Source organism: Hydra vulgaris, chromosome 02 (assembly GCF_038396675.1).
Source record: "Hydra vulgaris chromosome 02, alternate assembly HydraT2T_AEP".
Taxonomy (NCBI): domain Eukaryota; kingdom Metazoa; phylum Cnidaria; class Hydrozoa; order Anthoathecata; family Hydridae; genus Hydra; species Hydra vulgaris.
In genome coordinates this window covers 28,056,157-28,076,268 of record NC_088921.1, presented here as the reverse complement: position 1 = coordinate 28,076,268, position 20,112 = coordinate 28,056,157, and the positions used below count along the sequence as shown (strand labels likewise).

The 20,112-nt window shown below is 28.6% G+C and overlaps 1 protein-coding gene across 1 annotated transcript; it reads right to left on the bottom strand.

Annotated features, from left to right (window-relative positions):
• Window positions 1-9,380: 9,380 nt before the first annotated feature.
• LOC136075981 (general transcription factor II-I repeat domain-containing protein 2-like) lies at window positions 9,381-19,243 on the bottom strand. Its single transcript, XM_065789436.1, has 4 exons — window positions 19,106-19,243; window positions 18,586-18,944; window positions 18,083-18,499; window positions 9,381-9,534 (listed from the first exon to the last, which is right to left on the bottom strand). Exons 1-4 carry the CDS (start codon window positions 19,241-19,243, stop codon window positions 9,381-9,383), a joined length of 1,068 nt encoding a protein of 355 aa, XP_065645508.1.
• Between the last annotated feature and the right edge of the window lie 869 nt (window positions 19,244-20,112).

The window sequence follows — 20,112 nt, the reverse complement described above, 5'->3', positions numbered from 1 at the left end:
TTTGAAACACAATTATTTAAAATGAGGTTAAATGCAGCTGAAAGAAAATCTTTTCGAAAGCGACTAAAAATGTTTTTTGTAAATAAACCTAATATAAAAAGAAAAAAATCGTAAATCATTTTGAAAAGGAAGGATTTGCTCGAAGTGCAATATGTGATAACCTAAAAAGACTTGAAACTGTTCAATCGTTTTCTGATAGAAAGCACTCTGGTCGTCCGACATCCTGGACTAAAGAAAAGAAAGCCGAATTAACGAGACTTGTCAACAATCGAAAAGGTGTCAGTCAGAGAAAAATAGGTATTAAATTCGGTGTAAATCAATCGACAATTGGTCGTCAGTTAAAAAAATGAATACTAAATATAGAAAACGTGAAAAGACTCTAAAATACACTATAGAACAACAAATAAAGGCAAAGAAAAGAAGCAGGAAACTAGTTAACCAACTCTATAACACAAAATCGCTTCTAGTCATCGATGACGAAAAATGCTTTTGTTTTGCAGGCGACAACATGTCTGGAAATTCTGGATACTACACAAACAACAAAAAGACATGCCCAGAAAGTGTTCGTTTTATAGGAAAAGAGAAATTTCCAAAAAAATTATTAATGTAGATAGCCATATCTGACCGTGGTATGTCCGAAAATTCAAGTTATAGATATTCTCCTTATCATAGATACGGAAAAAATCATATAAAATGATTTTATCATTTCAAAAGTCTTAGGGGTTGTCCATAAATTACGTCAAGCAATTTTCCACCTTTTTTGACCCCTTCCCTCCCCCTATTGTCACAATATCGTAACACTTTAGTAACAAGTCCTGTATGAGTCGTCACAAAACCACTACACCTCCTCCTTAGAGCGTTACATAATTTAAGGACGACCCCTTTTTTTTCAGTTAGTCATTTAGCGAAGCATTTCAACTAACAATATGAATTTGGAACAATTTATCTTTTGTTGCCTACAATCTTTCAGTCTTCTATACTTGGTCCAAGCTGATTAACTATATTTTTGTGATACAAATGCTGGTCCAATTTAGGGGAGAGTGTGTATGAAAGAGCCAGGCTTTGAAAGACCCGATGCCATTATTTCTAACTTACTGGCATCCAATCATTATTATATTTTACTTTTTGTGTGGTAACACTGGATACCTGTTACCCACAAAAAATTTATGGTTCTATTAAAATAAATTGCGTCGTAAGGGTGCACTAAAGATTTTGAAAATAAAAAGTAAATTTTTTGGGGCTTACTTTTTTATTTTTAAGATAAAGTGTTATTTTAAGATAAAGTATTATTTGATAAAAGATATATGCTGCATTGTATCTCTTTCATTGACACAATGTTATGAAAGAGCTGTTTTCTCTCTTTTTTTAAAATAGGTGTATGATCTAATTTATTTTAATTTTATAATATTATCCAATAAAGTAATTATTTAAAAAAATTAAAAGTTAAAAAAATTAATCAAAATTGACTTTTGTTCATATCTTTTTAAAACTGACTTTTTCATACACTCTCTCCCCTACTTTCCGCCCTTTAATTTTCCAACTTTGTGTGCAATAAAACAAACCCAAAAATTATTTTTTGTGATGTTCAATGATTGCTTTGCATGTTTGGGCTTTAAACCTTTCTCCAATTAATTTCCAGCAGTGAGATCGGCCATTATAAAACAACACAAAAAGAGCCTCTTTGCTCTAAATAAGTTTAGCCTATTGTTCACATGTCCGATCTTTGTGCTCAATAAACCACTTTAATTTTTTTTACAATTAATTTCACAATCTAAGATTTTTTTAAATTGCTTTCCAGCAAAAAACTCAGTTGATGCTTTTATTCGACGAGATATTGTCCATTTTATGATATTAGTAAGGTTCGAATCGAGTTTTACATATTTTTTTGACAGCGTTAAGATTGTGGCGGTCTTCTTTTTTTGAAGTTTTAGGTTTTCTCCTAGATCCAACAGACCTTTCAGCTGTACCAGTAATTACAATATCATTGGTGTAGCGTGATACAAATAAACAAACATATAAGTATATAAGTTTGAAAATACATTGTTTGAATGCATCCGATGTTATCAATTTCTGCAAGCACAAGATTGAATTATTGTCATTAGCAGTCAAGATAAACGTGTTCCAATCAAGGTGATTTTTTGTGTTTACTAGATTTCATTTTAATTTTGCATGTAACTTAAAATTATTTCAATTTACTTTATATTTCAGAATGTCGAGAATAAGCTCCGAGATAGCTGAAAAACCTGAAAATATCAAAGCCTGGACAAAAAATCTAGTCCACTTTGAGAAATCAAAATCAACAAGATCTCACATACACAAAGTTTTGCAGCCACTTGGCATTATGAATAAAATGCCAAAAGCTTATTCTGTTATTGGTCGGTATAATTACTCATCAAATTTAGAGAAGTCAGTGTATTCCAGATGTAAAATGGTTGGCGCAGAATTATCTGATTTTTGGCTTAAACTAAGTTTACCAAAAATTAATGAAAGGTCTATAACAAAAAAAGTAGAAATTCTTATTAAGAAATATCATTCTGTTCAAAAATCCAAACAATGTTTTGAAGAAAAGTGGGATTATTTATTTGATATAACCAAAGTGAATGGTAACTGGCTTAGCAATGAAGATAAAGAATTTTATATATTACAGGTGAAAACTGATGGTCAAGCTGGTTATTGCACATCAAAAATTGTTAAAGTACATCCATCTAAAGCTGGCAAGAAGAGAACTATCATAGCTGAAACAGGTACAGTAGAGGTCAGTGAACACCACTGTTGCTGTTAACTTAGTTAAGAAGTCAAGACTAAGTATTAAGAGATCAGCAGAAGTTTGCAAAAATTTATCTGAATGTGGTGTTAATGTGCAAGCACCATCCAAATCTGGGGTTTATAGAGCTACAATGTCAGAAGCTTAAAAAATGGAAAAGCATATGATTAATCATTTAAAAAATGATGATTGGGTGTTGCATTTTGATGGCAAAAAAATTTCCGGGATTGAGTATCAAGTCTTGATTTTTAAAAATGCAGAAAAGGAGGTCAAGTTAGCCATTTTGAAACTGGGTGATGGTAAAGCTAATAGTATTTACAGTGGAATAGCTGAAGTGCTAGATAAATTTCAACTATGGAGTAGTATTAAAGTTATAATGTCTGATACCACAAGTGTTAATACTGGAAGTAAAAATGGAGTTGTAAGCCAACTTCAAAGAGAATTTGAAAGAAAAAATCTTGAACCAGTTCAATTTATTGGTTGTCAGCATCATGTGTTAGACACAATTTTGAAGCATTCCATGAATGAAATTTTAGATGAAGGAAAAAGCTCATCACCAGAAATACATTACAAATTTATTGTAAACCTGCAAAAAAACTATGAAAATTTAAAATCAAACTTTAAGCAAGGTGAAAAAATTTGTAAAGTAAAGACTAATAAATGGAGAGATGATATGGACTTTTTGTTTGAATTGGTACAAAGTTACCGATACATGAAGGTGAATGGTAGCTATCCGGCTATAAAATTCAAAAGTCTGCCATCATTGAACAATGCCAGATGGAATTCAAAAGATTCTATGCTCTTCTGGCATATATTTTAAATGAGTCGAATAATAATCAACTTCGCATGGTTTGTGACTTCATTACATCAGCCTGATCTGATATATGGTTTTCTGACATGCAATACTCAAAACATAATTTTAACAATTTAGAGCAAGCAATAACTTCAACTACAGCCATGAAAACCTTGAAAACATTTTGGTCCCAGAAGCCCAGTCGCATACAAGGAATTCAGAGATCTAATATCTGTGCGGAAAGAGCCATAAAAATTATGCAAGAAATTTATGCAAAAGATATTGACAAGATGAACTTCAGATTTATTCTGCACAACAACTTTTAATTGCACAAACAATTGATCTTTGTATATTAATGAACAGAAAGTTTTGTAAAAATAAATTGCTATTTTTCTGTTAATTTGTCGATTTTTACGTTATATTTTTTTACTTACGGGTGACATTTTTGAAACTTTAGTCAGTAAAACTTTTGCAATTGGTAATCTCATGTAGAATGTCAAATTTTGGCACTATACCCATGTATAGTTGTAAAAAAATCAACCCCCTAATGTATATACTTATATATACTGCGGGGTGTAAAAAAAAAGTTACTTCTCTGTAACTACTAAAGTGTGAAATGCTTTACGAATTAATCTTTGTTTTTTCAACTTTTTATATGAATTTATCCGCATGAAACTTAAATTTTATCGATGAATATAAGTCTAGTTGAGAGTAGGACAAAAAATATTTCATCGACTTGTTGCTCTCACCTTTGGGGCAGGAGGGGGAAATATTTTTTGGCTTTTTTGTTTCAAGCCTCCAATCATCGCAATTTTTTGCAAACCCTCATTATTTGACATAAGTATAAACATATAAATGTTTGAAGTTAGCTAAATGTCTGGAAGTTAGCTACTCAAAGCCGATAAAATACTGGATCCGCCCATGCAGGTAACAGCAATTAATTTGAGTATATTGAATGATTAAGTAAAGTTTTTGATCAAATGTTATTATAACTTAAACAACACTTAAACTAAATAGTAAAAAAATAATACTTTCAAAATCAGCAGTGTTAAACAATTTTGTAATATTAGTTTAATATCAGTTTACAATAATATAAAAAAAAAGTTTTAGATTGTTGCCATAGTTATTATTATTTTTTTGAGACGCATTGAAGAGAACTAATCCTTTCCAGTTGCAGAATAGTTTAGATTCTATATAGCATCAAAGAAAGAAAAGTTTGTTGAAATACCTTCAACTAGTTTTACTTCTACTATTAAGGATACTAAAAGAACGAATGATCTCAAAATCGCATCAGCAGCATCACCGGAAATTAGTATTAGTATTGCTATTCAACATGTTGAACAACAATACTAAAACTAATTTGAATTTAATACCTTCCTAAAAATATAATTGCAATTATATTTTTAGGGAGGTAAAATATTCATTTTAGAGGCCACAGGGATAATGGCTGCTTATTAAACATAGACGATGACGATTCTGATGTGATGACAAATAACATAAGGTAATTTTCGAGAGTTGCTAAAATTTAGAGTAAACTGTAGCGGTTTAAATTTAAAAAATCATTTGAAAACAGCAAGACCTACTGCAACGTACATTAACGAAACTACACAAAATGCTTTAAATGAATGCTGTGGAGAAGAAATATATTTGAACAAATTGTGAGTCGTGATAGAGAATTAAATTATTATGCTATTATGTTTGACGAAACAACTGATGCATCACATCAATCACAAATGACAACAATATTACGCTATTTGATGCCAGATGGATTAGTTGGAGAAGATTTTGTTGGATTTGTTGATTTGAATGATTAAAATAATTAAACTAAAAGTAATCCATCCATTTACAATGAGCCTATTCTTGACGGCAAAGTTGTTGGTCAATTTGTTATAAACATCTTGGAAAAAAAGTTCACACCTTTCTTTAGAAAAATGTGTCGGTGTGAGAACAGATGTTGTAGTTTTATGTCGTCATTGCAAAAAGGAGTGGTGGTTAAAATTAAACAAGTTGCGTCAAATGCTGTTTGGTGTCCATTTTATAAATATGCTTTGAATTTAACTTTATCCAAGAGCGCGAAAAGTACTAGCAATAAGAAATTGTTTGGGGGTTATTAGCGAAGCTGTTGCTTTTTTTAATCCTTCTGCAAAACAAAATTTTATTATTAAAAAAATGCTAAACTCACAACTGCTTTTACTCTACGAAACATGATGGGTTGAAAGACGTGATGCTTTGCTGACGTTGAGTGTTGAGCGTCCACAAATAATTGATGCACTGGATAATATATCTAAATGGAATGACAGAACATCTCCATTAAAGCAAGAACTTTATCATTATCAATTAGAGAAAGTGATTTTATTGTGTCTTTAGGCTGTGCAGTACATGTGTTCTCCTTAACAAATGGGCTGAGTCAGTTTTTTAAAAAAAAAAATTTGATTTACGTAAAGCACAAGAGTGCATTAAAGACCTGTTAATTGTTTTAAAACATTAAATAAAAAAAAACGGCAAAGAAATGTTTAAGGAATTTTTTAAAGCCGCAGAAAAAACAATAAAAGATGGTAGTTTTACCTACAAAAGAATAGTACAAAGACAGAAATGTCAAGAAAATATATTTTTAGGTACAATAGCAGAATATTGCAGGCGATCATTTCCATTTACTTGATGCGTTGGTATTGGACATAAATATACGTTTTTCTGATGAAAATTTACAATGTCTTCAAATCTATACTTTGATGCCAAAAAATATTATCACACTGAATCATAAAGATATTGTTGAAACTCTTTCTGCAATCAGTAATGTCTATGGCGTCATTATTGGACTTATCTGGACGTATCCAAAACTTACATGCACCTGAATTTACATCGGAAGTCGAACTATGGCAGTGCAAATGGATAAGGATGAAAAATGAGTGAGGAATCACATCACTACCTACTGATCTTTCTATTGTTTTTGATTTGTGTGACCAGATGCAATATCTAATTGCTCACAAGTTGTTTCAAATAATCAAGCCATGTCATGTAAATGTCGTCAGTGCTAAACGTACCTTCTCAAACGTGCAATGAATTAAAAATTGGCTGAGAACGCGAATGACAGAAAACATACTAGTCGGATTGGCTTTACTTAATGTGCACAGAGAAATTCCATTAAATGTTGAAAACATGATTGACCATTTTGTTACAGTTCTGATATAATGACTAGTTCACGAGTCATTTTTTCAACAGTACTGCAATTGTGATCAGTAAAAATGGCACCAATATACTGCTCTATTTTCTATATTAGCAATGGAACGTTACCTGTGAAGACATTTCATAACAACATGTTATAAATTATCATTTTCATATGTATTTTAATTTTTTAAAACTTTCAAATTTATAACCTCATCCTTCTCTATCAGAAGATTTTTTAGATTTTTTCCTTAGTACATTTTTCTTTAGAAAAATGCTTATTTAATGTCTTCGTGCCATAGACTGCAGATAAACGATAGATGTAGTGCGGCAGATTTCGAAGGTTCAATAGTTAGTGAAGTTAAAGCACTCATATGGTAAGAAGATGAAACTATTGAAGAGTATACAAAAATGAAGTTTGAACTAATTTGAACAGTTTGTAATAAATGTGCACTTAAAGACAAGGAATAAACATAAATAAAAGCCTCATTATAAAATTCAATAAAATATTTGAAGTCTCCAAAACCTTAAAAAGTTTTTTGCCTAAGTTAGTGATCTTTTTACAAGATGCCTGATTAGGTCATGTACAAATATGCTAAATATGAGACTGTATTGCTCTGCAACATCTTGAGTAGTTTTTTGAAATGACTACCATTGTTTATGAATATATATTATAATAAAAGAATTATAATCATTCCTACAACTTGTGGTGCAATACGCTGTTTAATCAATGTTTATTTGAGAAGTTGGCGCAAGAGTAGATGTTAAATATTCAACTTTACCATAAAAAAACCTTTCTTTTTGGGTCACTTAACACTAAAAAAAACGACAACCTGGAATTGAAATTTAAAAAAATTTACACCAGGAATCGTTTAACTATAGATATTAGTCTATCATTGACTTTTTTAAGAAAACAAATAATATTTTAATAATACAATAATTTTGAATTAATTATTTAAATATTATTAATAAATTAATACATTTAAACAATAAATATTTTATATAACAATAAAAAATAAAAAAATAAAACTGCATTTAATTTACTACTAGATAACAATAATTTAATTGGTATATAATTTTTAATTTTGTCTTGTGATATAAGTTATGCTAATGTTTACTATATGTGACAATAACTTAAACAAATTTGTGCGGTAACAACATAAACAAATGTGCACCTCCCCCCTTCCCCTGCTTAATCAGGATTGCTAAAAATATATACCCATCTAAAGCATTCTAGAAGTGTACTTGAGCATCTAAATTTTTGGATTAAATTTGGCAGGTGGCAAGAAAAAAGATTTATTAACAGTTGCAAGTAGTTTTAAAAAATTAACCGACATACGTTGGCTAAAAGCTTGAGGTTTAATCAACAACAAAGTATTAACAACAGTAAAGTCGATTAAAACGTTAACAACTAAAAAAATAAAGATAATCAAAAAAAAGTTCAACTTTTCAACTTTTTAAATAATATCTTAGTTGATATAGAATTCTAAAAATTAAGACCAGTAAAGACGTTAGCATAGCACTAGCGCAAAACAGACTTAAAAAAACAATATATGCATATATATATATATATATATATATATATATATATATATATGTATATATATATATATATATATATATATATATATATATATATATATATATATATATATATATATATATATATATATATATATATATATATATATATATATATACCTGAAGAAAAGAGAAAATAGCGGAAATGTCCGAAGAAGTCACCAAATTGTGGAAGAATAAACTAAATTTTCCTCATGTATCTGATCAAGTTATACGAGCAAAGCTTGATAAAATACTGAAATGTTATGATGAATGTGTCAAGTAGGGAAGCTACAAACCTCTTGATGAAATTTTTGATATTACTATAGTGGATGGAACATGGTTATCTTCCGAGTACAAACGATTGTACCATCTCCAAGTAGAAAGCAAAGGAACAGTGGGATACTCTATAGGCCACGCGGCCAGTAAAGAAACGACCCAACCCTTTGAAAGACAAAAACTTTCTAATAGGTCATCCAACTATTCAATCTTACTATCCTGGTTTTAGTGATTCTGACTCTGAGGCTGCCGACAGTGAATATGAAAACGATAAAGAAGAGGAGGATGAGACTACTCCTATACCAAGCAGAAAACATCATAAAAGCAAAATTGCAGTCAACTTGGTGACCTACACAAGAGTATCAACAAACAAAGCTGCTAGCATATGCAAGCAATCGGCTCGTAAAGGCATTGACATCCCAACTTCATAGGATGTCAATGCCTTCACGGTATTAATCAGTTATTTACAATTCAACAATGAAAGAGACAATCAAGCTGAAAAAATAAATGATTGAAAAGTTGCATATGGAAAGTTGGTCCTTACACTTTGATGGCAAGCACATCAACGGAATCGATTATTAAGTGGTCGTCCATAAAAATGAAAGAAGAGAAATCAAATAAAATGGCAGGGCAAAAACTATTGCTCAATAAATTTCTAAAGTCCTCGATGAATTTCGCCTATGGAATTCAATACAGATGATTGTTGCAGATAGCACCAGCGTTAACACTGGAAAAAAGAATGGTTTTGTTGTGATATTGCAACAGATGTTCACAGAGAAACACATCAACAAACCTCAGTTTATCAGTTGTCAACACCATGTGTTAGAATCCTCCGTTTGGTGATGGATGAAGAACTTCGAAGTAAAACACAATCGCCAAACATCGAATATCCATTTGTATCTCAACTGTTGAAGGAGTACGAACAACTGAAAACACAGTTTGATAACGGAGTAGAAGTAATTCTCGAAACATCAGGCTGGAGAAATGATATGAAATTTTTATTTCATCTCACTCGAGTATTCCGATTTTTAAATGAAAAGGGACATTTTCCATTGATCAGGTTTCAGAAATTACCCAACATCAGCAATGCGAGGTGGAATTCCAGAGTTATACTAGCGATCCTAGCCTTCATTTTAATTCCTTCAACAAAGACAATTTTGCAGAGAGTATGTCGATTTATATTGTATGGCTGGGCAGACCATTGGTTTACAGACCAACTGTAAAATGAAAACGACTTTAATAACTTGCTGAAGTACTGAATCCATACAAAAAGGCTTTAAGCTCACAGGAAGCGAGAGCCATCCATACTACAGATCCCCAAAAGTAATCAATGCGCAGAGCGCGCAATCAAAGTTATGAAGGAAATGTAAACGTCATGCAAAAATAAAGACAAATTGCACCTTCTATTCTTTCTATGCAACAAGCAAGAGCAAGGTCAATGGTTTAAGTCATTGTTGGTTTGAAAAATTATTTTATTAAATGACTATGAAATTCTAAACACATTTGAATACATAATAGTACTTACATATATATATATATATATATATATATATATATATATATATATATATATATATATATATATATATATATATATATATATATATAAATATATAAACATATATATATATATATATATACATATATATATATAAATATATATATACATATATATATATATGTATATATATATATATATATATATATATATATATATATATAATATATATATATATATATATATACATATATATATATATATATATATATATATATATATATATATATATATATATATATAATATATATATATATATATATATATATATATTTATATAAATATATATATATATATATACATACATATATATATATATATATATATATATATATATATATATATATATATATATATATATATATATATTTTATATATATATATATACATTTATTATATATATATATATATATATATATATATATATATATATATATATATATATATATATATATATATATATTTGATTTGGTATTTGTCGGTAGAGTTTTGAATGCAATCTTGTATTAGGAAGTATACTTATTGTTGTCATTATGCCACTCACTGTGCGTAATAAAGAGGACACTAAGGAAAACTTAAGATATGATAAAAGATATATTATTATCAAGTATTATCAATATTTATTTCAAAATAATTTAATTAAAATAATATCCATAAAATTATTAAACGACTTATGTAGTTTAATGATTTTAATAACCAATCAATTTAATTATTACAATACATGATAAAATTATTAAAAATAAGTAAAAAGTTACACAACTTAATATTAATACTACTGTATTATTGCATCTTTTAATCATACTGCTAAAATACGTTGTGCTAGAATACGTTTGTAAAAAATTTTAGGACATGAAAGTAACTTTTTTTAAAATGTGTAATATTTATTCAATGGAATTTATTCAATTCAATGGAAGATTCTTTCTTGATTTCTTTTCTGAACAAATTTGTTCTATTCATTTTAGACTTGATTTTATGTAAGCTTACAAGCATTGAATATGAAAATAAGCAAACACAAAAATAAAATATTAAAAGATGTCGTAGAAAATTGATTATATAATTTTAAATAATTGTCATCCTAATGTGAAGCCAAGTTTTTGCTTTTTCTGTTGTTTTTTTCTGTTAAATATGATTAGCAAGGTTATATCGAGAGTCGTGGTTAGGCTACCCACACACCCCAATTGGTGTGGCCCAGCGTTTTTAGGAGGACCGCATGCAAGTTTAGGGGCACGTTTTCAAATTTATGGAGCTCTCTATTTTTTTTTAGTAATACCTAGAAGAAAATAGGGGAGGAACTCTAACTCAATAACCACGGCGTCAACGGTATCGGGATCAATGGGATTGGCATCTTACAAGAGTTGAAGGTCTGTGATAAAAATCCTTTCTGACCAGCAACTTTACAAAATTTTAGATAAAAAACTTCAGCTTCACTATTAAAATTCTACATTATTTCGTTTATCAATTTGAATGAGAGATTTGTATCATCTTGTGAGAATATGTACTTTGAAAGCTCATCTCTGGTATATGGATGGCAGCAAAGATCGTTTATAACAATAAATTAATATTTTTTTAAACAATACTTTTGATCTCATTTGTAGAATATGTTTGCTTAAGATCAGTTTATGCATTTATTAGCTTTGTTAAAGAGTCGCCATTTAAGTGCTGCGTTGTTATATGGCGTTGTTATATGAGTTTTTGAACTGACTTACATTTTATCATACACTACTAGAAATAAAAATTGATTGATACATTTCCATTTTAAATTTCAATATGAAAAGAATTGACATCATTAATAAACTTATTGTTTTCAAAAATAAATTATCTCATTCTAGATCTAATATGAAACTATCAGTAAGCAACCCGTAATACGGGTTATTAGTAACTAAATCATAATTAACAATAAATAGCCTAGCTCTATCAGCACAAAACACAGTTTCAATGGCGCATAGGATAAGATATTTGTATGCACACATTACAGACACTTGTCTCCAGAATAATTAAAAAAGGAAAGATTATAAAAAGGCTAGACAACACAACGTAATTACATGGGCATATAACACCACAAATTAATAAGATATTTTATTATCTTAAAACAATCTGAACAATTATATTATAAAATAGCAAGTACCGCGTAAAATATTCCTTGTAAATGATGATTATCAATTGTGGTATTAAGAAATAAGTAAGAGCTCAGTAATTACATAAGTTTTATTAATGCTTCTTGTACTAATTCTTGTTTAACTCTCATCTACGAGAGACAGGGAGAAAAAGAAAGTGTTTCCAAAGCGGCTTATTAGAAAAAGACATGCAATAAATAATATTAAATAATTTTATTACCAGTAAAGAAAATTATTTTTACCTTTATTATGTAAAGTTTCAGCTTGTCTCTAACAGTTGACTAATGATTAATAGAGTAAATTTCACATCATATTAATTTTACGAAGTTAAAACCATGTTTCAACAGTAAGCAAACTAATAAAATGATGACAAAGGCAACTAAAAAAAAAAAAACATAATTATGTTTGAATTTATAAAAAAAATTTAAATCATTTAAATTTAAAACTGTTATTATTGTTACTATAAATAGTAAAACTCATGCTTAGCATTGTACAACACTTATTTTTAAGTCGCCTATTAGCATTTACACAAATAACTTCTTTGAGCCTAATATTATCCAATTCAATTTCACTATTATCTTTAAACATATTACCAGTAATATTACTATTGTTACAACTGAATAATAAATAAAAGTAAAAGAATCTTACGCATTGTGATTTTTTTTTAATCAATACTATGTTTTAACTTAAGATTAATTGAAATCCATTTCTTTTTTTAAGTTTATATATAAGTTGTTTATCAAAAATATGAAATAGTTTATTTACATCAATAATTTTTAATTTGACAAAGAATCTTGACTACAATACACAATCAAAAAGTATAAAAATTGAAGCAATATCAGTATATTTTACTCTAAATAAAAAAGAATTCAAGAGTATGTGTATATGTATATTTTCTAAGAGAAAATATTCATATACAGAGAAATATAAAATACATTAAAAGTATATTTTATGTCTCAAGTTTGGTGAATACGAATTTCACAGTTTTGAGCTTACTTACATAAAATTAGTTTTCTATGCTAAATACATAAAATATACATCTAATAAAAATAAACCCAATATAAAATAAAATAATATAGAAAACTCACTCAAATCAGTACCAGTTCTACAATCTAAAAATTTTTATTATTATTAACCAGCGGCGGATTTACCATATGCGAGGCCATAGGCAAGTTTTCTATAATATTAAATGAGTTTTTAATTCTTGTGTTCTATTGTGTTTTGGATATTTCTTAGAACGTAACGAAGCAAAAAACGCACATAGGTTTTAAGTGTACATTAAGTATTTTTTTTATTTTGGATGAAGATGCACTAATAAGACTACTCAAAATGCGATACCATTTATTTTTTTCGCAGATTTTAGGAGGATTGATTACATTGACTTAAAACTTAACCTTTCTGACTTTTAAAGACGCAAACTCATCAATTAAATCAGAACAGTCCAAGGACCGACTTTTTTTTTTATATATATATATATTTTTTTTTCAATGGAAATTAAAGCTAATGCAGATAAGCGGTCTTGACCCATAGTGGAACGTAAATAGTTTTTTATGAGTTTTAATTTGAAAATTTTTATGAGTTTTTAATTTGGTTTTTTACATCATTCATTACTTACATTATACCAAAAAATTGAAACTCGCACACAATCATAACACAACATTTTTTATACCAACAACAATCATACAATAGCTATAGCAATATAACAAACTATAACAAACGAGAAACTAAAAACAAAATTGTTGTCAGGAAAAATAAAAAGATCGTTAGGCATTGAAGTGCTCACAAAAACAAAAATGGCATAGCGACGTCAAACAAATATAATACTACAGAAACCACAAATCTTTTCAATATAAAACCAAAAACGTACCAGGATTATGTATATTAAAATGTAAATAAAGAACTCAACTCATAAAATGCATAAAGACTCAAAGCCAGAAGGAAGGAACAAGCGTCCTCATGAAAACATTAATGTAAAATAATAAAAGTAGTATGTAAATGTGATAAATTAGTAAAAGAAAAATCAGTCTTTGTTGTAAGTTCTGTAACGTCGAGTCTAATCAAAAGCCAGCGTAAGGAGTGAATATAAAAGCCACAACAATAATAAGGGAAGTGCCAGTCGTAAATCAAAGAACCCAAGATGGCTTTAACAGCAATGCAAGGAGAGTCTCCAACTTTAGACTTCACCAACTCACCAAGGATATTCCCAGAGAGGGGGCAGCCCCGCTTATGGGACTATTGTCAATAACTGTTAGCAAATGTAGCCATACTTCATCGAATCCACAATGGATAAAACACCTATACATGGAATAAACACTGATCTATGGCTCAAAGAGAAACCGCTACAACAAATACCCGGAACCAGCATAACATCCCATCGCTGCTCAGATTATGTCTTGTGCAACAGTAAAAATGTAAAGACAATATTATATAAAATAAATAAACAAACAAACAAAAAGTCATTCAGTTAGGAGGATGGAAAAACAGAAAAAGCCTTTGAGACGTGTAGGTGTATATGGGCAAAGATATATTTGTCACAGTCATTGTCAATGTATATGAGATTAGAAACCGCATACTCTTTCATATGGTTGCCAGGCATTATGTTTAACGCAAAAAAAAATTGCTACATACATAATAATAGATGTATATGTAAAGTTGAATATTTTATAAAAATACTGTTTATTAAAATACTGTACGCATACATTATATTGAATTTTAATAAATGAGTTTCGTTGTTTATATTTATTGTACTAAGAAAAAATTTTTATATTACTTGTAAAAAAAAAATGCGAGGCAACCTGAGCGCGAGGCCACCGGCAAATGCCTGCTTTGCCTGTGCTTAAAACCGCCGCTGTTATTAACCCTTCTAATTTTTAAAATCCTTAAAATTCACGTGAATAATAGAAAACACATTTAGAAAAGCCTAGAAACTATTTTAAAATGACATATGCAACGTTGAACTTTGAACGTTGACTGGACTAATTATCAGTAGATGTTTTTAAAAGATACATAAAAATTAACAATATTGTGTTTTTCTATATCGCATAAATACATCATATAATAAATCTGATATGAAAAAATGTAATGATTAAGTAAATACATAGAAAAACATCAAATATGAAAATTGGAAATCAATGTACCTGAAACGTAGAGATAAGCTGTTGTAATTCCAGAGTAGCAGTTGTTAAATAATGTTATCTCATGTTAGCTTTTAAAAAATAATTTGTGTTGGTACATCAAGGTTCCAAAATTCACTTTTTGACAGAGAGCTAAAGACGAAAAATCAAATTAAAACATGAACAAAATGTATATATAACAAAATGATTTGTCTTAGCTTTTAGTGAATGAATAAATGCAGCGAGTTCCAATAACGAAACTACATATTATTCATTTTTAATAATAGACACCAACATAAAGGTAAGCCAAATGTAACAACATTACGCAAAATGTTATCGAAAGACATTATTATGTATTTCCAGAATAATTAATAATAAAGGCTAGAAAACACCTAGACCTAAAGCAGTAACACAGTTTGAAACTAAACACTGCAAAGTCACACCTATGCTATAAGTACATTGTTTGGCTGGCAAGGTTGACAAATTTTGCTCTGCATGTATGCCAAGTCACAGCACTTTGAAAACTTGGTAACAAAATAATACAAACATATGTACCAACTATTAACACAGCATATATATCTAACCTTATATAAGCATATTTAAACACAATTATAAAACAATTATATAACACATATTTTCACATAAATAAAACAATAAAAAAAAAACATTTTACATTATTACAAAAACACATTCATAAAACAGTTATAAAGCGCATGTTACCTTATCTGCATTTACATAGACATATTTATCAAAAAAGCATTTATGCACAATAAACATATATAACTTGAATTGTACAAAAAAAAAATTAAAAATGGTATGAGAAAATTTAAAAAGGTTCAAAGTAAACAAAATATAAATATATATACAAAGAATACTCTTTGCCTTTATATTTTCTTTCATAAGAACTGTAATCTTCGTAATAAAAGTTAACCTTCACATACAATGACATGTCAGTGTTGGTTCAAAATTTTAATTTATTTTTTTAAATTTTTTAAAAAAGAACAAGAATATTTAATAGCCTCACAGAAATTTCAAAGTAGTAATAACCAATTTTATGGAAATAACATTAGTATAACTTTTTTATTGCAAAAAAAGGGCATAAAAAATAATTAGGACTAATCCATACCCCTATTTTCCTTCTAAAAAAAAAAAATAAGCTCAGTATAAAAACAAAACTGCTAAAAAAAATAAAGCTATAAGAAAAGCTAAAACAAACAAAATGTAGACGATTTAAAAAATTAAAAGGAGTGATCTTTTCTGCTTTTTCTATTATATCTAATAAAAATGTTATATATAAACTGCTAAACTATTTTCTATGCTTATTTCAATTATAATATGATCTTAATGATGATTATTTATCTTAATATGATTCATTATATAATCTTTCTAAACTAGTAAATGATAATTAAGTTCTAAAAGGTAAGAAGTTTTAACTCGCTTAATAGATCATTCTTCAATGACCGCGTGCAGTTTGAGAACGTGCTCGTTCAAGCTCAGAAAAACCTAGTAACTAATTAATACTGCTTTAAAAACGAAAGCGAAACAACGTTGAACGTTGAACGTTGACTCCAGCAATTATATTAATATAATCGATGCACTGTTCATTTTATTTTCTTATCTTTAATTATTTTCAACATAAATTCGAAATTTTAACTTTTATTATCTAAAAACAATAGAATCTTGTGAAAACGACCTAACTGGCCTGACTATCTGTTATTATGACTGTATGTTGTCTCACTATGATTTAAACTTAAAAAAATAAGTTGCTATAGTAATTATAGAAGTAGACGAGTATATATGCTAATTGCTCTATTGATACATTTATACTATTTAAAGAAGTCAAAATTTTTTACCTTTAAACATAGGCTTATCAAATACAGGTTCATAGGCATTTTTTATACCGAACGATATTTTGAACAACACAAAGGTCTTAAAACGAAAAAGTGGTTTTAATCACCTTTTCATTTTGAGACCTTAGTGTTCAAAATATCGTTCAGTCAGGGTTATATATAATAATAATATTATCATTATATATATTAATATATAATAATATATATAATAACTAATATTATATATAATAACTAATATTAGTTATCTAGTGAATAAATGGTATAAACAATTCGCTAGCTCTACCTTAATATATACTTCCTTAATATACCTCAACAACTAATTTTTATTGACGAAGGTTTTAATAGAAAGTGTCAATATTCATATTAAAATTTTTTTTTTACATACTAAAACATTCAAAAACTACTTTTTCATTAATTCGAGCCTTTACTTTAATTTTCAAATAAGTTAAAAAAACCAACTTGGTTTTCGTGATACAAAATCAAAAGTTGTACACATTAAAACAATTTAAAACTATTTTTTATGATTTTTATGACAATAGTTAGCTGTACCCTTTTTAAATTTGTATAAATTATAAATAAAAAGTATTAATTAGACCACGCATGTCAAACTTAATTTGATATAGGGGCCTCTTTAGCCTAAGGAAATGTTGTGAGGGCCGCTTAAGCTAATACTTTTTTTTCTGATGAATAAAGTGTAACTCTTCAACCCAAACTGTCCTTTTGCTAAGGTTTGATGTGAAGTAAACAAGATTATAATTGTATCTAAAATCTATCAAATCATTGCAATATTATTAAAAATCTACTGAAGTTTAATTTTGCATTATTTATTTTACACAATAAGAACACAACAAAAATAAACAAGAAGTGTTTTGTAATAATAATAACAAACATTTTGGATTTTCCAGAAATTTGACATCTTTTATTCGCTGAAAGCTTAATAAAGTCTGGTTTTATATCTTGGCTAGCTACCACTTTCATTATAAAAGACAAATGTTCATTAGAAAGCCTGGACCTCTCAAGGGTTTTATTTCGTTTCACATGTGAAAAACGTTGCTCACAAAGATAAGTACTGCCAAACATTGCACACATTTGACAAACTAATTGAATCATCTTGGGAAATTGATGTAGTGGTAAAAATGAATAAAACTTGGGTACACCAACATCAGTAAGTTGTTGTTTGAGAACAGAATTACCCTGAAGTTCAATTAATTCCATATGCAGATCTTCTTCCACTTTTTCAATATCAAAGTTGAATGGTGAGGTGAAGAAAGCAAAATTTGGTTCACATTTTTTGAAATCTTGAAACCTTAACTTCAAAATCTTGTTTTTATATTGTTTATATTTTTTGAGTAGCTGCTGAGCATAAAATTTGGGTCTTGCAGCTTCATAGACTTGCGCGTCTCAAAATGTGCCAAATTTTCTCGTTCAATTTGACGTTCCCAGACTATAAGCTTGGTTTGAAAAGCTCTGACATTATCAAACATTGTGGTGACCAATTTGTTCTTTCCTTGCAAAATAATGTTCAGATCAATCAGGTGTTTTGTGATATCAACTAGAAAAGCTAGATCTTGAAGAAACTTGGTATTTTTTATATCTGAAATATCTTGCCCCTTTGTTTCCAAAAATTGAAATATTTCAGTTTTCAGATGATTGAATGCTTTGAGTACTTTGTGACACGATAAACATTGAACTTCAGTATAATATGGTAAATTCTCATATTCACTGTCATTTTCATTCAACAATGAAGCAAACTGACAATGATTTAGTCATCTTGTTCTTATAAAGTTGACAAAAGATGCTATTCTTTTAATCACATAATCCAGATCAACTGTTTTTCCGCATAATACTTCTTGGTGAATGATACAATGAAAATTGTTTACTTTTTGCCAATTTTCTAATTTAATTTACTAACAAGACCCTTATTTGTACCAAATATAGCAGGTGCTCCATTAGTAACTATTGACACAAGCTTAGTAATTGGAAGTTTATACTTGTCCAGTATTTTTTTAATCTTCAAAAAAATGTCTGCACCTGTTGTTGTACCATGCATTGGAATCAACACCAGAAGTTCTTCTGTAATTTAATATTTAAAATTGCAACCTCTGATTAAAAAAAAAACAACTGAGCAACATCTTTGACATCTGTACTTTCCTCAACAGCAATTGAAAAGGCCTGAACATCCTTGCAGATTTTTTTAACTGATTTCTCAAATCTGTTGCTATGTCATTTACACGCTCAGCAACTGTATTTCTTGAACTGTTATGTTGTTAAAATCTTTTATTTTTCTGGGCAAAGAATCTTTGTTGTTTCAATTAGGCAGTTTTGATAAATTCACTTTCAGTGAAAGGTCTGGAATGAGATGCAGTTAAATGTGCCAGGTTATAACTTACTTTGACTACGAGTTCATTTGATTTGTTCACGGGATGAAAAATATTTTGTTGCTTTTTTAGTTTGGCTTTTAGTTCATTTAATTTGTCTGTCCTTTTATCTTTTTGATAAATTTCAAATTTTTCCCAATGTGTTTTATAGTGCCTTTTGATAAGAAATTCTTTTGGCACACTAACTTTTTGTTGACAAATCAGACAAATAATACTTTCATTAATGCTTGTAAAAAAGTATAGCACTTCCCATTTTGATTGAAAAATGCTTTTTTCATTTTCAATTTTACGTTTTTTGCTTGCACTAGGTTTTGAATGAGACATTTTGATTTTAGTGACAATAACAAAAAAACAAAAATAGCTCAATGTTAAGCAACAACAACAACAACAATACTGATCTATTAGGCCGGGTGAATGAAAAAAAAGAAATTACTTTTCATCAGCGTTTTTGAAGTAGTTGTTCAGCTTTACGATAATAAAAATTTGACCAATTTTGATGAAATTTTTGTTCACGTAAAGCTGAGCAATTACTCAACCTTTT